Genomic DNA, 17,940 nt, shown 5'->3' with positions numbered 1-17,940 from the left:
GCGACCCCATGGACTATAGCATGCCAGGCTCCTATCCTTGAGATTCTCCAGGCAAGAATACTTATGTGGATTGCCATGCCCTCCTCCAGGGGAGCTCCCAACCCACGGATCGAATCCATGTCTCCTTTGTCTCCTGCGTTGGCAGGCAGGTTCTTTACCACTAGAGCCATCTGGGAAGACCTCACAGAATACTTACATACCAATTTAAAAAAACCTTTTAAGCTCAACATTGTGATCTAATTAAAGCAGAGAGGAATTGAGGGAGGTATAAGGGTTCAAAATTCTCATATTGCAGAAAATGTTTATATGGTAGTTAACCTTCTGGAGTCCAAAAACGACCATATAAGCCTACCGTTTTGAAATACAGGAGTACTTGATAAAAGTACTTAAAAAGTGAAAAGTGATGAATGGATCAGGGACAAGGCCTTTGATTAGTGTTAGTTGTCCAACTTTAAGTTCATGCTTAGGAAGCTATCACTTGGGAGCCAACTATTGCTGGTTCTATAAGGTTCTTTGGAGCAGAGTCATGGGAAGAATATTAATTGAAGGACCTGTGTGAAGTAATACATTAATACAGGACCACTGAACTGGTTTCAGGAAATTAGGATTCTAAACCAAAGGACTTACTCTTACATGTTCTCGGGCAGTCCACTGAATATTAGTGTAAGTTTCTTTACAACAGGGGCTCAGAGCTTGCCTACATTTGCAATAAAGACTGAGAGCAGGCATTTTTAGCCATGAACATAATTGAGCAATAGATAAAAAATCCTCTGATCATATTTATCAGCTAATCAGTGCCCAATAAATTAGCACTTGGTTAAAGATCCGTATTTTCTTCCTGATCCCCCTTTCCTTTTGAACGCCCTCCTACCCCCACACGTGAATTTTAAATATGTCCACATTTCACTGCTAATAGTTTTGCAAAAACTTGAATTCACAGTTCAGTGAGAAACTAGAAAACAAAACAAGTGGAGGCAAATGTTTTAAGAGAAGATACAAAAAAAAAAGAGCCGAAAATGGAGAATGTACATGAGGAGCATTATGATACTTAAAATGATTTTAAAAGCTAGAATCCACAAGTTAGAAGACTGAAGAATTTGGGAACGTGTAGGGATGCATGCAGTGGGTTGCTAGACCAAAAACTTGAGTTTCCCAAGAACTGAGACAAAGGGAACAACTTAAGATCAGTGAAGAGAGCAAACTGAGAACCAAAGCAGATGTGCTCATGGAGAAGCTTCAGCTGAACTGGGCTTTGCATTTAATGGGGCAAGAGGCAGAGATGAGACTCTGGACACTGATGTGCTTCAGCTCTTTTTTCCTCCCTTTATTCCACAGGATTTATTCTGTTAGCACTCCATAAGAACCTCCATGTGCTTTCTGTCCTAAATAAAAATGCCTTTACTCTTCCCTTCTTTGAAGAATTTTGGCATTCCTCTGATTTCTTAATGTTGGACATTGGCGAGCCTAAGCAAATTCAAAGGAGCTGAAACTAGCTGAAACTTAACCATTAACCTTGCCAGGCCTTTCACTTGCAGAATCAAGGTTAGTCCTGAGAAAACCCTCTGAAATAATTACCGTGTGCAGTCACTCGGCCAGTTAAGGGGGAGAGGTAAGACCTAACTCCAAAACCATTCCTTTCGACCACTAAGTTCTATTTTTAGCATGGTGGATTCATAATGTACCAAGAGCCAACAAGGGGAGACTAATGTTAAATGAGGTCTTCAAGACAAATGTCTTAAACAGTTCAAGTTGGCATCTCCCATCTCTTATCATAACACTTCTGCCACTATAGGGGGTTACAGTGACAGTAAGGAGAACTGAGAATCCTGACAAAAATACTCCAAGTCAAGTCTCTTTCCTAAAAAGCCTAAACTTAACCAAATCTTTTGAGATCTCTTGAGCCACATTTAAGTCACAGAAATCCCCATCTCTTTGTTGGTAAGAACAGTGACATTCATAAACTATGTTCTGTGAGCAAGACTAATGACAGGATTTCTCTCAACCTACGATGCCTTAAAAAACAAAGAAAGCTTTAAGTGCTATGCCTTCACGTATAATGGAAACAGGGCTCTGATATTCCATGATTAGCTTGCAGGTGGAAGTCTTAATGTGCAGTGAAGGTTCTGATTACAGAGGTTACATGAATGAGGGAGAGACTTAAGCCGTAATTTTGACATTTAAGTATTAGTATTTTATTTCCAGCACTCACGTTCATCCTTGAGTTAGAAAGATCTAGTAGACTCTAGGGGGCACTTCTAAAATACATTTATGTACTTGTGATGGAAAAATCAACAGAACTAGCACACCGTTTTTTATGTATTTACATAGTACATCTCCTATAGGAGACTGTTTGGCTTAGCACTCTCAGCAGCTCCAGTGCAATCTCACAGAACATCCTAGGTTTCACTGATCCACACCTAATGGTGCCTGAAATACAGCTATGCTTCCTACCTTGCCTCAGAATCCATGAAAGTCTACAGATTCTCTCAGCTCCAAAAGCAGTGTTTACTGAAATCAGGATTTTGCTTTCCTGAAGCAGACAACATCTGACAGTAAAGAAGATGACAAGGTTTGACTTAACCCAAACTGTGTGAAGACTAAAGACCAATTTCACCATTCTGCTTTTCAATGTAGCTTCCAGAAATCAACTGTGATGGAAAGCAGGAAATAACTGTTAAAAGTTTACTAACTCCTAAAAAGCTGGAAGTTAATTTAAGAGTTTATTATGATTTATAAGTCTCATTTTAAAAACATCAGTCCATCAAACCATGTAGAAATAAGTATGCAAAAAGTCTGCAAAACAAAACATACTTTAAACATGTTTAAGTAGAGAAGTTATCTGAAATTCTGCATTTTCAGTCACTTCATTATTTGCATTATTATGCAATGGCAGCCAAATAATCCTTAACTTCAGTTGGGGTAAGCCTCCTAAATCCGGCTTCGTTGCAGATTCCAACTTCTATATTATCTTCTGTCATCTGCCCTTCAAAGCTTTCCTGATGAAGGAGGGGAAAAGGTCAATTTTCCAAACAGTTAATCATAAAATCACTACAAATCCAATCATTAGATATTGAACTAACCTTTAGGGTTAATATGGCTGTATGAATGGCATCTTCAAGTTCCAGATCTTCATTATATCTATTTTTTTTAAGAAAAACAATGACTTGTGGCACTATTAAGATGAGTCATGACTAAGAAAACACAATGATAGCAACAGCATGAAGATTTTTTAAACATCTAATAAGACATTCTTAAAAACATTGCATTACAAATTCTCCTAGTCTCCTCACTGAGCTGTCCCCAAAATAAGAAATTGACAATTATTTGGGGTGCATTCCTGACATCATGAAGAATGTAACCCTAACATGAGTTTACTTAGGAAATTTCCTTAAGTATAAGTATTTTACTATGATCAGCATGTGGTGGCAATATTACAACAATTTACAAAAATAAAGCAGAGAAATCAAACCTTTAGTAAAATTTCATAATGTTTGGAAGACTCACCAATAACACATAAGAGGATAAAGAAAGTGCTTTAAGATCCTAAGATTATTTAAGTTTACCAAGAAATCCCAGGTCTAAGATTTTTAAGTAATCTTAGCATTAATATTATCTGAGAATGTACTGAAAAGGTTCATTTGGTGGTTAAAATCAATTGCAGACTGTTCCCATCCAAAATATAGGACACTTTTTGGTGGGCTACAATAATGCTGAGTCTAGAATACAGCTGGAATAAAGTGAGAGCAGTCTGCTGTGTTGGGCAGGGGTAGATTTTTATGTATCATTCCACTTTTTATCAAGTACATACATCACGTCTTTTTTTAACTTTGTTTTTTTAGTTTATATTTGGCTGCACTGGGTCTTCATAGCCGTGCACGGGCTTTCTCTAGTTGAGGTGAGCGGGGGCTACTCTCTTGTTGAGGAGCACAGGCTCTAAGGCACACAGGCTTTAGATTGTAGCCCATGAGCTTAGTCGCTCTGCAGCATGTGGGATCCTCCCAGACTGTGCCCTACACTGGCAGGATTCTTAACCACCGGACCACCAGGGAAGCCCCGTATGTCACATCTTTAATCTACCATCAACACCAGGTATTTGGGTTCACTATGTATTTTTTGGTAATTGTCAAAATGAAAAATGACAGAGGAGCCTGGAGGGCTACAATCCACGTGGCCTCAAAGAATCAGACGCGACTGAGTGACTGAGCACACATACAGTTATCACTTAAACCATTTAAAAATTTTCTTCCCAAACTTTTTACTCCAAATCCAATGGTCTTTTTTTCTTTTTGAGATGATAGAAAAAATGAAGTAAAAAAAAAATTTAGGAAAACATGAGAACGTAGAAAGAGAAGTTCTTAAGAAATGAATATTACCACTTAATATGTTAAAGGCTGGGGAGCCCTAATACAGACAAGTAAGTTTGTTCTATCAGTAGCTAGGCTTGACTACAGTCATGCAACAAATTTGTTTATAGATTAATGATACTATTTACAGAGAGCTAAAGACCGTAGAGTAAGTGTGGTAATGAATCTAGTTTTATAAATCTACCTTTTCTCAAGGAAAGTTTTCCCATTCACATAGTTCTTTCCCATTGCTGTGGCTTTCCAGGCAAAGTAAGCTCCCTAATCAGGAGAGGAAGAGGAAAAAAAAAAAAACACGTTTTAAATCATTAATTATTTATGCTTCTGACATTTATTTCTCAGCTCCATAATTTGTCTCTAACTTCTAAGGTTTTCAGAATATTTATTGGAGTGCAATGAGCTATGTCACAAAATAAATTAAGGTGATAACAAAGGCATGAAGAAACTTTTGGAGGTTCAGCACCTTGTGTTGATGATCTTCTCAGGTATTTAATACATCAAAACCCGATCAATGTACAATTTACTGTACAAAATTTTTGTAAAAAAAAAGAAATGAAGTTAATTTAGAGCAAATAATCAAAAGCAATATTTTAGCTTACTAGGATTGAAAGGCTCTAAAAATCTGTCATATCTATCTGAAAAATGGTGACCAGCTCTCCATCACTGGTGAACAAACTAAAAAGACACAACTTTGCACTAAAAATTTTCAAAGGTGTTGATATTTTGTAATCTAAAGTTACATGAAAACAGCTATCATATCATATATGACTCATCTACTGAAAAAGTACATATGCACACATATACAGAAATTGAAAGCAACAGACCATACTTTAAAAGAAAACAAGTGACTTTTAGCTGTAACAGGGGAAAAGGGCAAAAGATGAAAGCTAGATGCCCACAATGATGGCTCTGCTACTCTGAGGAAAGGGAGATAAGAGGACTTGCCATTTAGCTTCAGAAGCTCAGATATGGGGTAACAGACAATGTCAGAGTTCCTCAAATATTTAATTTTTCTGATTTAATTAACAACCTAAATATTTTTCCCTTTTCAGATCACAAAGCTAGAGCATAAGATGTGAATTGAGTAAACCTGCCATTACCTAATGATCTATAAACTATGAAAGATCAGTTTCTAATCGTGAATCTTTTCTTCCAGGTCTCCTCAAAGCAAACCTGAGTGACAGACGTGAGACACACGAGGAGTGGTGCCTTCTCCAGACATCTGCCAACCCAGACACCAATCTTCTGCTTAACAGCAGACGACTCACTCACTTTGCAAAACATCAAAGTCATGACAGTAACATCAATATTTGTGCAGAAGAGTCACTTCAAGTCAACCCCAAGATTAAATTAATGGCAAAGGGCACTGCTCATTCCCAGAAAGGTTTTAACTGAATTAAAATTAAAATTAGCTTTAATCATAATTTTTAAAAGAATTCCACAGATTTACAGAGATTTGATAATAACTACTTCAACAAATCATTCTAAGTATGTGAAGTTAATCAGCATGCTAGAAGAAAAGAGGGAGAGCTAAAGGAGGTTCCTTATCAGAAGACGAAATTATCAACATTTTAAATGTTCAAGTGAATATGTATTAGTTCTAAAGCCCAAATGCAAGAGAAAATACTCTAATTTGTAAGGGTTTTATGGCTTCTATTATTAGATATTCAAAGAGCATTTTAACAATCTACTCGAATACATCTAATGGTACTTACAGATGGATCTGACTGAAATAAATATGGCCGTCCCTCATTCCAACCACAGATAAGTAAAGAAACTCCAAATGGGCGAACACCCCTGAACAAGGAGAAATGAAAATTACTCAGCACCTTCATGGTATTAAAGTCAACTCAATGTAAGAAGTTATTAATACTCTCAAGTAAAGCAAGTTACCAGGTAAATCAAATTAGACTTCATCAAGCGCTTACAATCATTTCTAGCTAGAAGATAAATCTGGAGCAGCAATGACTGCCTGCCCATAAAGAAATGTTTTAATCACTGTCAAAAGGACTTTATCTAGAAGCTGCTTTCTGCTGTTACATGAACAGCAAGAAAACATTCCCACTTTCTCTTTAAGAAAATATTTCAAGTCCAGTTAAGATCAGAACTATTCATCCACAGTGGTTTTCTTCACTGATTAAGGTAATACAGGAATACTAAGTCCTCTTTTTTTTTCCTGAAATATGTCTACTTTTACAAAAATAAGATGATTTTTTTTTTCCTAATTCATGACACATTTCAAATAATAAAATCAACTTACCCTGACTGGGTGTATTCCTGCATCACGGAAGCTACTCTCTGGACCAGTTGAGCTGTGGGAATAGGTTCTTGGTAAACGAGATAGTACTGTTGAGCTAGTTTTCGAGCTCTGTGCACAAGTACCCTGAAAAACAGAAAAAAAATAAGACTTAATTAAAATTCAGATGCTTTACATCCTCAAGACTCATTCACCTTCTATAGGCATACAACTATAGCACAAGTTTGACATGCATCTCTTTAATAATAGCTCTCAGCTGTAAACCAGTCATCCAATTACAGCTAACTTAAAAGAAAATATCAGAGTGTCGCTGAAGAGCTAAACTCTAGGAAATGGACAAGAATAAGACGAAAGGAAAACTATGGACTAGGAGTATCAATCAGTTTAACAGACACAGCTTTAATGCACATGAGATTTTTATATCTTGTCACAGAATCTCCAAGAGTATGCCCCCCTTATCCCAAGAGTAGGTACCTTCTCATTTTATATCTCACTCCAGGCAATACACTAATATGCACACACATGAACACACATACACACGCGTTAAGGCATCTCACTCTGCCTCAATCATGTCCACAGACTGAACTTCAAAGAGTACCATGAAACTGTTCATAATGTAAAAAATGTAAAATTTATCAAAAGTATAACCATTAAATATATTGGCAAGACAAGCAGGATTTACCTCTACCTGCTCATGTACTACTGATCTGAGCTGTACACATTATCCCTCTGAGCAAGACTCCTGCCATGTCTCTGTTTATTCTGTGAGTGGTAACACACTGCAGCCTCCCTCCCTGAAGTGGTAACAGGTTCCACTGCAGCGAAGCCTGGTTATATGTCGGTGACACTAGTGCTGTTGCCGACTCATGAAAGTGAAATTCTGGCTCTACCTATCTTGTTCCACAAAATCAATGAAGTAATAATAATCCTTTCAACTGTTAAATGACAAACATAGAAAACTGTCAATCTCTTTAAACTTGCTGGTACCCTGATGGAACCAGATTACTCTCTTCCTGTGAATATTAAAGAAGAGACTACATAAACATCTGGATCCTAACTGGTTGTCATACTCTACAACTTCCAATGGCCTTTTTGAGAATTCTGTCCTTTTGCTAAAAACAGAAATAAATACAATGAGGTTAACTCTGGATAGTATGCTTTCTTTTGCTGTCTGGTAAACTTTTTAAAAATATAGTTTATTATAACATGTATTGCTGAGGCCTTGGATGGTAGAAGAGAACAGAGGTGACAGGGGTGAGTACTATATCCATCTCCTCTTTTAACAAGTGAGGAGCACTGAGTTCTTCACCTTCAAGAAACCCCCCGTCTGCCTCATACTGGCAACTAACTTCAGCTGCTGTTCTTCAACTAAGCAAAAAAACAAGAAGGCAGGCGATTAAAGGAAAACATCCCTTGTTTTTTCTTCCCAAAGTATCGATTACAAGGAATTCATGTGATGGTGATACAAGGTACCTGTAATCTGGGCCCATGCCACTATACACCAAACCTATATGCTTGGTGATTGGTTCCACTTTGTGGACACTTCGCTCATCATACAGAATGGATTTCTGTTTCTTCTCAGTTGCCAAGACCACGCCATTTGCAGCTTAAAAAAAAGAAAATAAGAGACTTGAATGTTTAATCATTTAAACGCTCCATTTTAATAGTTTTCTAGTTACAGAAGCATTTCAGCCAAACTCCTTTATTTTCTTATTTATAAAACCTTTTCTTCTGACTTTCTATATTAGAATCACCAAAGGAATGGTAAATCAGCTTTCCCTCAATAGTCATCTGTATTGCACAAGAAATCCCTCAGTTAAAGGTATTATGCAACTTTTCCTAAAGTATTCTAGGACACCTTAGAGTACATTAAGTTTTAAAATTATGGAATTCTGCCTACTTAGCCTACTGTTCTTGTAATTTGAAACTTAAAAACCAATGATACATTTTTACAAGGTATCCTTAAATTTTACAATTAACCTTTTCTAAGTTAAAAAATTTAATCATCTTCTTTGATTTATTACTTCTTTAAACATCAAAATACTGTAGATTAACAAAGAGAACTGTTAAAAATTATGCCGCCACAGTTTATTTTTACATTAGTGGCCTATTAATCCCCAAAAAGCATTACAACTAATAGGAATCTGAAGTGAATGAAGCATTTAATTACCTTTAATTCCCACTGAAGGAGCTCCTCCAGCTACAGCAGCCAAAGCATATTCTATCTGGACAAGTTTACCAGACGGGCTTAAAAAGAAACAGATATTGCTAAATTTCACATTCTCGAATATTTATTATAGGAGCATCTCTGAGAAAGGGCAGGCAAATAGACCAAATCTATTAATCAAGCATCAACGAATAGATGGGCTTTGAAAATTTATCACAAGTTATATAGAAACCAAAGTTATTAGGTGATGTGAACATATTCATAATGAAACACTAATCTCTTCCTTTGGTTGATTTTTCTTGTCTGCCATTTAAAGCAGCATTATTATTCTTTTCTTTCACCACTCACCAACAGTTTTCTCATCTGTAAAATGAGGATAATAGTGTTACTGGGTTCAAAGGTTGTTGTGACGATTAAATGAAATGATGCCTTTTGTTCCTGGCACAAAATTAGCACTGAGTAAACACCAAATAGTAACGTTATTAAGAACATGTATTTGTCTGTTAAATACCAAATAACAGCACATATTCCATGTGGGTGGAGTTTGACATTTCATAAAGTAGACATGACCTAACACGTAAGATCTAGATGTCAGTCACAACAAAATATAACAACAACAAAAAACTATTTCAAGATGCGGTGAGCTGGTTATACTTCTCTGGTTCCATTGAGTTTGGCAGTCAAATGCTAGGTTCAAACTGGCTTTTTAGGTGATATATTATTTCAGTCTAGTTGTTGAGTTAGAACAAATACCATAAACATCACCAACCTTTCTATTTGATTGATAAAGTCTGTGAATGAAAATAATTTGTCCAAAGTGAGACATAAGCTAGGCCCACATATCCAGTCTACTACTGAAAAGATTACCTTCAGATTCAGGAGATCATCTGTTTCATCTTCATAAAATTATAGATATTGTCACTCAAGTCTCAACTCATACCATGCCATTGCGCTCGAGACACAACTACCCTTAGAATTCAAAAAACCCCTCTGGCAAGACAATCCCTGTTTGCAATGCACTTCACCACTGTCTGGTGAACTCCTTCCAAGTCACTCTCCAATCCTTAGTAGAAGTGTCATCTTCTCAAGGAAAGCTGCCCCGACCGCCCAGACGAGGCCGGATCCCACACACTCATACCCCAGTGCCCCACACTTCCTCTTTGGCTCAGAGGCATCACATTTGATTTACTTTGTAACATTCACGAGGTGTAAGCTGTGTTCAATCAATACACCAACACATAACCGATGACCAGGTTCATCTGGCTGACAGACAGGCATACATCCACACCTATCTTAAGGAATACACCTAGGGGGAGCAGTCTGTTGCTGCCACTGCTGCTGCTAAGTCACTTCGGTCGTGTCCGACTCTGTGCGACCCCATAGACGGCAGCCCACCAGGCTCTATCAGGGATAACTGAAACAGCCCTCCAACTAGTTTTCTTATTTTCCACTCTTACTTCCATTCCCCGTTCCGGATACTTTTATATCATAACATCTTCCACTTAAATCCTTTTAATTTTTTGACTCATTTACAATAAAAGCTCCTTACTCTGGCCTACAGGGCCATGCAAGATTGGTCCAGACCCAGGATAATTTCCTGCTCACTATACTCTAACACATTGGCCTTCTATCAACTCAGTCTTTCTCAACTTCAGCACTTTCAAACATGCTTTCCCTTGTCTGCAACTCTCCCTACCCCTAAATTTTCAAATAGTTGGCTCCCTTTCATCTTCCAGTCCCCCAGAACAACCCCCAAGCATTGGTCTTTCCTGATCACCCAATCTAAAGTTACATTCCTTCTTTCGCCCTCTCTTAATAAAAATTCCTGAATAAGGGAAAATCATTCTTCAGAATGTATGAGTAGACACCCATTTGTTTACCCACTGATTGTCGATGAAGTGAAAGTGAAAGTCGCTCAGTCCTGTCTGACTCTTCGCAACCCCATAGACTATACAGTCCATGGAATTCTCCAGGCCACAATACTAGAGTAGGTAGTCTTTCCCTTTTCCAGGGGATCTTCCCAACCCAACCAGGTCTCCCACATTGCAGGAAGATTCTTTACTAGTTGAGCCACAAGGGAAGTCCAAGAATACTGGAGTGGGTCACCTATCCCTTCTCCAGCGGATCTTTCCAACCCAGGAATTGAACCGGGGTCTCCTGTGTTGCAGGAGGATTCTTTACCAGCTGAGCTATGAGGGAAGCCCACTGGTTATCAATATCCCCAACTAAATGTGATCCTCAGGAACACCTTTTCATCCTATAGTATAGTCTCTTATCATGTCTACCATTAATAATTCTGATTACAACAGGCTAGAAACAATTTTTAAAATCCAAAACAGAATTGCACCATATTTTTTTTAAAAAGTGTTTAAACAAGGAAATTTATTATAGAAAGATTCAGTCCCTGATAACATATGGTTGCTTCATGTTTCAGCTAGAATTAGGATAACACTTTCTTAAAGATAGAGGTCCAGGTTTTGTCTCCGAATAGGAACAGTAGCGACCTGTCAAAGCCTGTTTCCTATCATTGTATATGAGGAGATCTTTTTTGAAAAGATAAATATTCTAGTATTTTAAGAAGACATTACACAGTAATGCAAAATGTATTAATTTTGTCGTCAGAAAGAACCCAGTTTAAATGTTAACCTATGACCAGGGAGGAGTTATTGAATTTGAGCTGTGGTCAGCTCATTTGTAAGATGTTTAGAAAACATTCATCACACAGGGTAGCCCAAAGAGGAGTAAGCTCCACCCACACATAAAGTACTCAACAAGTTAGATGCCGTCTGTCTTTAGCTGTCAGGTAATATTTTTAATTAAATAGGCCATTACTGATGGTAGGGAAAATGGCCAAATTGAATCCTTCTCCGGTCAGTAAAGCCTTTGGTGACGGTTTTCTTACACCGGGAACGATGATAGTGCATCTCAGATTTATTTTGAAAAATATGCTTACATAAATGCTCTAAAGTTTAAATGCCTACAGTCTTTCTTTAAATAAACATATCCCCTTCCAAAAATAACAGCCCCAAAGCAAATACAGCCTATTTTGGAGCCCACAAAGACAACGGGCTAGAAACATTACCACTTTCACTTTCAGTTCTTAAGCTTCCAGTAGGGGCACCGAAAAGATCGAAAGCGGGAAAAGGTTTCCAAAGACATTAGCGCCAAATGGAAGCTAAGACTAGAACTGAACTGTAAAGTTGGGGCTTTCCAAGAAAAAGGAACCCCACAGAGCTGACCAAGATTCCAAACTGCAGAAGCTCCTGAATCAGGCCTACTTGGGTCAGGAAGGAAATCTTCTGAGTTCTGAACAGGAAACCTGAACGTAGCTCATTCAAAATTGCCTTTTTCTCTAGTTCCAAAGCGAAAGAAAATCCCTGGGTGAGGGCCTCAACTTCCCATAGCGTCTAGATAGATCTCCCAGGATACCCTGACTCGCGTTCCCACGGCCCCCAGGCACCAATGCTCCCCAGGCCGCGGGAAGGCCCTGCAAATGACTTGGCAAACTCGCATTTCCACCCCCATTTCCTACTGGGCCCTCAGGAAGCGCCAAGTCAGAGACCAGGAAGGTAAAAACCTGGTCGGCAGAGCTCCTACAACCTCGGTTACGTGGAGGACCTCAGAAGTCCCTTCCATACCTGAATGTAGTCAGCGAAAAGCTGTAACCACGCTCCGCCATCTTTACCCGAAGACCCAACGCACATCCGCGCACATGCGCACTGAGGCCAGTTTAGTTTCTTTACCCCGCCCCGCGCCTTCCTTTCTAGGTTTCTGATTGGAAGAAAGGCAGAGCCACTCGAGAAGCATGCTGGGAGTTATAGTTCCAGGTGCGCGTTTGCCCGACTCTGTGTCTGTGCGCATGCTCAAGGTAGGGGCGGGACCCAGAGGCCTGGTGGGTGTGGCTTTCGGCCGAGCAACATGGCGCCCACCATGCTGGTGCTGCTGGTTCCGCCGTTGCCCGCAGCCCGAGGACTTCTCCGGAACTGTTGGAAGCAGCTGCAGCGGAAACTTCTGCCGAGCCGACCAGGTTTTCCCAGTCCTCCATGGGGTACGTAAAGAAGGCCTCCGTGAAAAAGGGTTTGGACTGGGGACCCCAGGCAGCGTGGTGAATTCTGCTCGTACCTAGCCTGCTCCGGTGTTCTGATCTTTGGCTGCGTGTAGGAGACGATGTTCCGGGCATTCACTTACTTAGGAACAAAGACAGCAGTTTTTGCCCCCCAGTCCCCTGCAAAAAGGAAAAGGAACGTCCTCTGACAGTCCCATTCCTACAGAGAATGTAACCGAAGTGCATTAACTTAGCATCAAGGGACACCGCTCTCTAGATCCTCTTTTCTTTCCAGTCCAGTCCACCACCTAAAGCAGTTTGCCGTCCGTGGCATTTGAGCTTTGTCAATTGACTCTTGATCCTCTATTTCCCCTGAAAACTAATTTTAAATGGAAATGTCTTGGCTGTTAAAATTGTCATTGCTTTGACGTTTACATTCTACTCGATTTCGAAGTTATCCCGAACATAATAATGATAATACTCAGAAGAGCCCACTAAATGTCAAGTGAAGTGAAGTGAAGTGAAGTCGCTCAGTCGTGTCCGACTCTTTGCGACCCCATGGACTGTAGCACGCCAGGCTCCTCCGTCCATGGTATTTTCCAGGCAAGAATACTGGAGTGGGTTGCCATTTCCTTCTCCAGGGGGTCTTCCCGACCCAGGGATCGAACCCTGGTCTCCCGCCTTGTAGGCAGACGCTTTTACCGTCTTAGCCAACAGGAAAGTCCCTCTGAATGTCAAAGTCAACATATATTTCGTAAGATAATCTCCACCACAATCCCATTAGGTGTCTCCACTTTTCAGCTGAAGAACTAGACTCAGAAAGGCCTCAAGGTCACACCGACCTTCCAGAGCCTGTGCTATTAACCACAGGTCTGTGCTTAGCAATACTTTCAGGTATATTGAAAAGGAGTATCAGTTAAGTGTTAAACAGCTTTGTATATTTTTAAGAGTTCCTAAAATCAAAAGAAATATTGCAGGCCTGCGGAATATAGCAAGGAGAGGGTAAAGAAATCTTTTTCTTTTTTTTGTTTTATTTTAATTGAAGGATAATTACTTTACAATACTGTGTTGGTTTCTGCCATGCATCAACGTGAATCTACAGTAGGTATACATATGTCCCCTCCCTCTTGAACTTCCTTCCCACCTCCCACTAATTTTTATAAACAGTTTAGAAGAACAAAAGTGAAACGTTGGTGGTCACAAGAGTAAATTAGTATCCTACAAAAAGTGATGAGTGAGTTCTTTTCCTTAGAGTACTTTTCTTAGGGAACAAGACTAAATATTATGAGAACTAAGTGTCTTAAAGGGCCTATCAGGTTATATGACTGAGGCACTAACTCAATTTGAATATAATAAAAAAAAAAAAAGACAATCAGCATTTATTTCTGTGCTGGTAGGAAGTGGATTTTGAAAGCCTCAAGCTTAAGATTTACTTGTAACTAGATACTGCTCATCAAGTAGAATGTGGACAATTGAGTGAAATTTTTTTTTTTGCCTTGTTTTGTTTAAATTTGGTGCCTCTCACACTTTTATTCATGTTTACTACTAAACCCCTGAGTTCTGTATTTTAAGATGAGAAACTTTTGGTAGAATTTCACTGATTCATTTAAGCAAGTTCCACTAAGAAATATTCTGTTCTAAAATTATTTCCGGTATGAACTTTAAGTATATTTTAATAGCTTCTAAGGTTTCCTGTTAAATGTCTGTTGAATGTAATGTTTTAAGTTACATAGGCCTGTTGATACATTACTGTTGATTGTTAAAGAGAATGATACTTGGAAACGGTCATTTCGAAGCTAGAAACCATTCTGTATCTCCATGGTTTATTTTGTAGGACCAACGTTAGCAGTCCAAGGTCCAGCTATATTTTCAGAACCAGCAAATGATACCAGTGGAAGTACAGAGACTTGCAGCCTTCTGGATAGTATATTTTGGATGGCAGCTCCTAAAAACAGGCGCAGCATTGAAGTGAACCGGTGTAGGAGAAGAAACCCTCATAAGCTTATTAAAGTTAAGGTAATACGGTGATTTTTGTGGGTGTACTTTTTCTCATGTCCACCACTGCATAATCTCTTGATTTGTCCATGTAACCTATGAGTAAATTATTTTTAGATCCTGTATGTCTACCTTTCCCTGGTCTAAATAAATACAATATTCTTGTTATATATGTATGCGTCTACTGTTCTGTAGGCTAAATACTCGGTACCCAGTCAAGGAGGGAGTTCAGAGTCTGGACAGAGAACTGAGTTATAAAGAGTCTGTGACTTTTGTATCATGAGCTGTGCCAGTCCTGAGCTGTGTGCTTTTGAACTATATGTAAATAAACATTTTAACTATTGCAGAGCCTAAAATTAAAGTCAGAAGCAGTAGATCTATTCAGTACGGGGTTTTATTAACCCTGACAGGCTTATTCTCTTCTTTCCTGAGTCCAATGAGATACTGTGAAGTAAAATCCTTAGATAAGTAGTAAAAATAGCTAATATCTTAATAAGTGCCTATGATGTATCTAAGTGCTTTACATGAATTATATTTTCAGAACAGCTCTCCAAAGTAAATATTGTTTTGCTCAGTTTTAGGATGAAGAAACTGAAACAAAAAGAATTCACCTATGATCCCAAACTTAAGTGGTAGAACCAGGATTTGAGCCCTGGTAGTATCCTATTGTGGAAAAGGAAATGGCAACCCACTCCAGTATTCTTGCCTGGAGAATCCCAGGGGCGGGGGAGCCTGGTGGGCTGCCGTCTATGGGGGGTGTCGCACATGGTCGGACGTGACTGAAGTGACTTAGCAGCAGTAGCAGCATCCTGTTCTGTGGGCTACAGTCCACGGGGTCGCAAACAATCGGACACGACTGAGCGACTTCACTCACTCAGTGTCCTATGGAAGTCCTGTTCTCTTGAAACATTTTTTTGTGTGTGTTCGTATCCTTAGATAATTCATCTCAGTGCTCCTTCTCCGTCTCCCCCCAGCACTAACCCACCATCTCCAATGGGTACACTTACTTCATTGATCTAGTAACAAAAACTATAGTGTTTATGGCCTTTGATTTGTTAATTTATGGCTTTAACAGCCATGATTTGAGTTCCTGTTTACTGCACGGCGTTCTCCAGGGCAGTGCAGATGGAACTCAAGGACAGAAAATTGACTTCCATAAGCTTCCACATTCAGTATTAAAACAAACCCCTAGAAGATAAGCTCAAAAATATTACTGAGTCATGGTTGGGACCACACTTAAAATGTGGAACTGGAAAATACTTCATTAATTTAGACAGTTTTCTGTTAACATATAATTTGTTATGCTAGGTCTTTGTTAGGAAAAGAACACCTACTGACCATGGGTATTTTTTCAATTCCTCAAGTTGAATGTACAATCCAGTTTTCCATGTATTGGAGTAAGATGAGAAGTCAGTGGGTCAAATGATTTGCAAGGTTCTTTGTTTCTTTTAGGGTTTCCCTGGTAGCTCAAACTGTAAAGAATCTGCCTGTAATGCTGGTGACCCAGGTTTGATCCCTGGGTTGGGAAGATCCCCTGGAGAAGGGAATGGCAACCCACTCCAGTATTCTTGCCTGGAAAAACCCCACGGGCAGAGGAGCCTGGCAAGCTATAGTTCATGGGATCACAAAGGGTTGGACATGACTGAGCGACTAACACTTGTTTCTTTTAGAAAATGAAGTTCTTGTTGTCATCTGCCTGATAAATGTTTGTTAGTCTTCAAACATGTTTAGAGTTTCTTTGATGTTCCTGTTTACTATTTTTCTTTATATTTCAAATCTACCTTTGGAACCCATTGAAAGGACTTCTTTAGAGATTAGATTGTCTTATTAAAATTAGATACATGTATAAAAACTCATTAAAATACCCTCAAATTGTAATATATCAAGAGTTTTACATTAAGAAATAATCACTGTTCATTTATAGGAAGAAAATCACACCCCATACCAACTATACATCATACAGGAATTTGAATTACACTGTGATAATCAGGGGAAGCCAACTTGTAATGTGTTTGTCATCTTGTTCTTCCCAGGATTGACTGAAAGGAAAAGTGAATTCCCTTTGCCTTGGTCTCTTAGTTAAGATGCTGGCTGTGTGGATCACCCATGGGCTCCTTACCAGATGTTTAGTTTTTGAGGCTGGGGGAATGGAGTACCATTTCACATAGTAAGACTGTTGTATTTAAGTAAAAATGTACCAGATTCAAAGTTGGTAAACCTGGCTTCTAATTCCAGTTTTCCTACTAATTCAAATCAATGTGTGTCCTTAGTTTCCTGATTAAAGTGAGGTCGAACTGGGTACTCTGTGACCTTGTGTAGGATGAACATTTCCAAAGAAGTTTTAATACAAGCCTCATCCTCGATGATGTGTGCATTTTGTTGCCTCTCGTTAAATTTTCTTTCTTTCTTTCTTTTTAAAGAACAATATAGACTTTTGTCCTGAATGTGGTCACCTGAAACAGAAACATGTCCTCTGTGGCTATTGCTATGAGAAGGTGTGCAAGGAGACAGCAGAAATCAGAAGACAGATAGGGAAGCAAGAGGGGGGCCCTTTCAAGGCTCCTACTGTGGAGACTGTGGTGCTGTATTCTGGGGAGACACCCTCCGAGCAGGATCAAGGCAAGAGGATCATTGAGCGGGAGAGGAAGCGGCCATCCTGGTTCACCCAGAACTGACATCAAACATGTTTCAAGAGGAGAGCTTCACATAAGACGTTTCTCCTGAAAAAGAACGATTCTTTGCTTTGACATTGGTTGTGTGCTTGTTTTTAAATCATCGACATAGCTTCAGACATTCTGTATAAGCAGTTAGTTTTTTGCAGGTAATTTGCATCAGGAGTAAAGTCTAAATGTTTCAGCAGAGGCTCAATGGATTTCTGTGTCTGTTTCTATTATACAGTGAAGTTTCAGTAAAGATAACATTTTCAGGACTGAGAGATAAAACAATTTAAAATTCATAGCCAAAATTAGGAGTATGGGTTCTAGTTTTATTTGTTTGCGACTGGTTTTTCTTACTCAAGAATACTTACATGTATGCTTTTGTTTAAATAACACCTGGAAATAGGTTATGTAAATTCTCAGTATCATTTTTTTAAGATGGTAGATGTAGCAGTAAG

At 39.0% G+C, this 17,940-nt stretch overlaps 2 protein-coding genes across 2 annotated transcripts; one reads left to right on the top strand and one right to left on the bottom strand.

Annotated features, from left to right (window-relative positions):
• Positions 1-2,168: 2,168 nt before the first annotated feature.
• Positions 2,169-12,537, bottom strand: PSMA2 (proteasome 20S subunit alpha 2). Its single transcript, XM_043872919.1, has 8 exons — positions 12,424-12,537; positions 8,789-8,865; positions 8,092-8,224; positions 6,622-6,744; positions 6,077-6,158; positions 4,549-4,622; positions 3,081-3,138; positions 2,169-2,996 (listed from the first exon to the last, which is right to left on the bottom strand). Exons 1-8 carry the CDS (start codon positions 12,462-12,464, stop codon positions 2,880-2,882), a joined length of 705 nt encoding a protein of 234 aa, XP_043728854.1. The 5' UTR covers positions 12,465-12,537; the 3' UTR covers positions 2,169-2,879.
• A 127-nt stretch (positions 12,538-12,664) lies between these two features.
• MRPL32 (mitochondrial ribosomal protein L32) lies at positions 12,665-17,693 on the top strand. Its single transcript, XM_043873267.1, has 3 exons — positions 12,665-12,833; positions 14,665-14,846; positions 17,246-17,693. Exons 1-3 carry the CDS (start codon positions 12,704-12,706, stop codon positions 17,498-17,500), a joined length of 567 nt encoding a protein of 188 aa, XP_043729202.1. The 5' UTR covers positions 12,665-12,703; the 3' UTR covers positions 17,501-17,693.
• Positions 17,694-17,940: the final 247 nt, after the last annotated feature.

The sequence above is a fragment of the Cervus elaphus genome, chromosome 18 (genome assembly GCF_910594005.1).
Source record: "Cervus elaphus chromosome 18, mCerEla1.1, whole genome shotgun sequence".
NCBI lineage: Eukaryota > Metazoa > Chordata > Mammalia > Artiodactyla > Cervidae > Cervus > Cervus elaphus.
Note: the sequence above shows the minus strand (reverse complement) of the source record. Positions and strands in the feature narration are given on the sequence as shown.

Bases quoted from the DNA above. Each gene is read 5' to 3' on its own strand.
- PSMA2 (XM_043872919.1), bottom strand. From the start codon at position 12,464: ATGGCGGAGCGTGGTTACAGCTTTTCGCTGACTACATTCAG. The intron at 8,225-8,788 runs GTAATTAAATGC...CTTTTTTTTAAG, and splicing joins TCCTTCAGTGGGAATTAAAG to CTGCAAATGGCGTGGTCTTG. The intron at 6,745-8,091 runs GTACCTTGTATC...TCTGTTTTTCAG, and splicing joins GGCATGGGCCCAGATTACAG to GGTACTTGTGCACAGAGCTC.
- MRPL32 (XM_043873267.1), top strand. From the start codon at position 12,704: ATGGCGCCCACCATGCTGGTGCTGCTGGTTCCGCCGTTGCCCGCAGCC. The intron at 12,834-14,664 runs GTACGTAAAGAA...TTTATTTTGTAG, and splicing joins TTTTCCCAGTCCTCCATGGG to GACCAACGTTAGCAGTCCAA. The intron at 14,847-17,245 runs GTAATACGGTGA...TTCTTTTTAAAG, and splicing joins ATAAGCTTATTAAAGTTAAG to AACAATATAGACTTTTGTCC.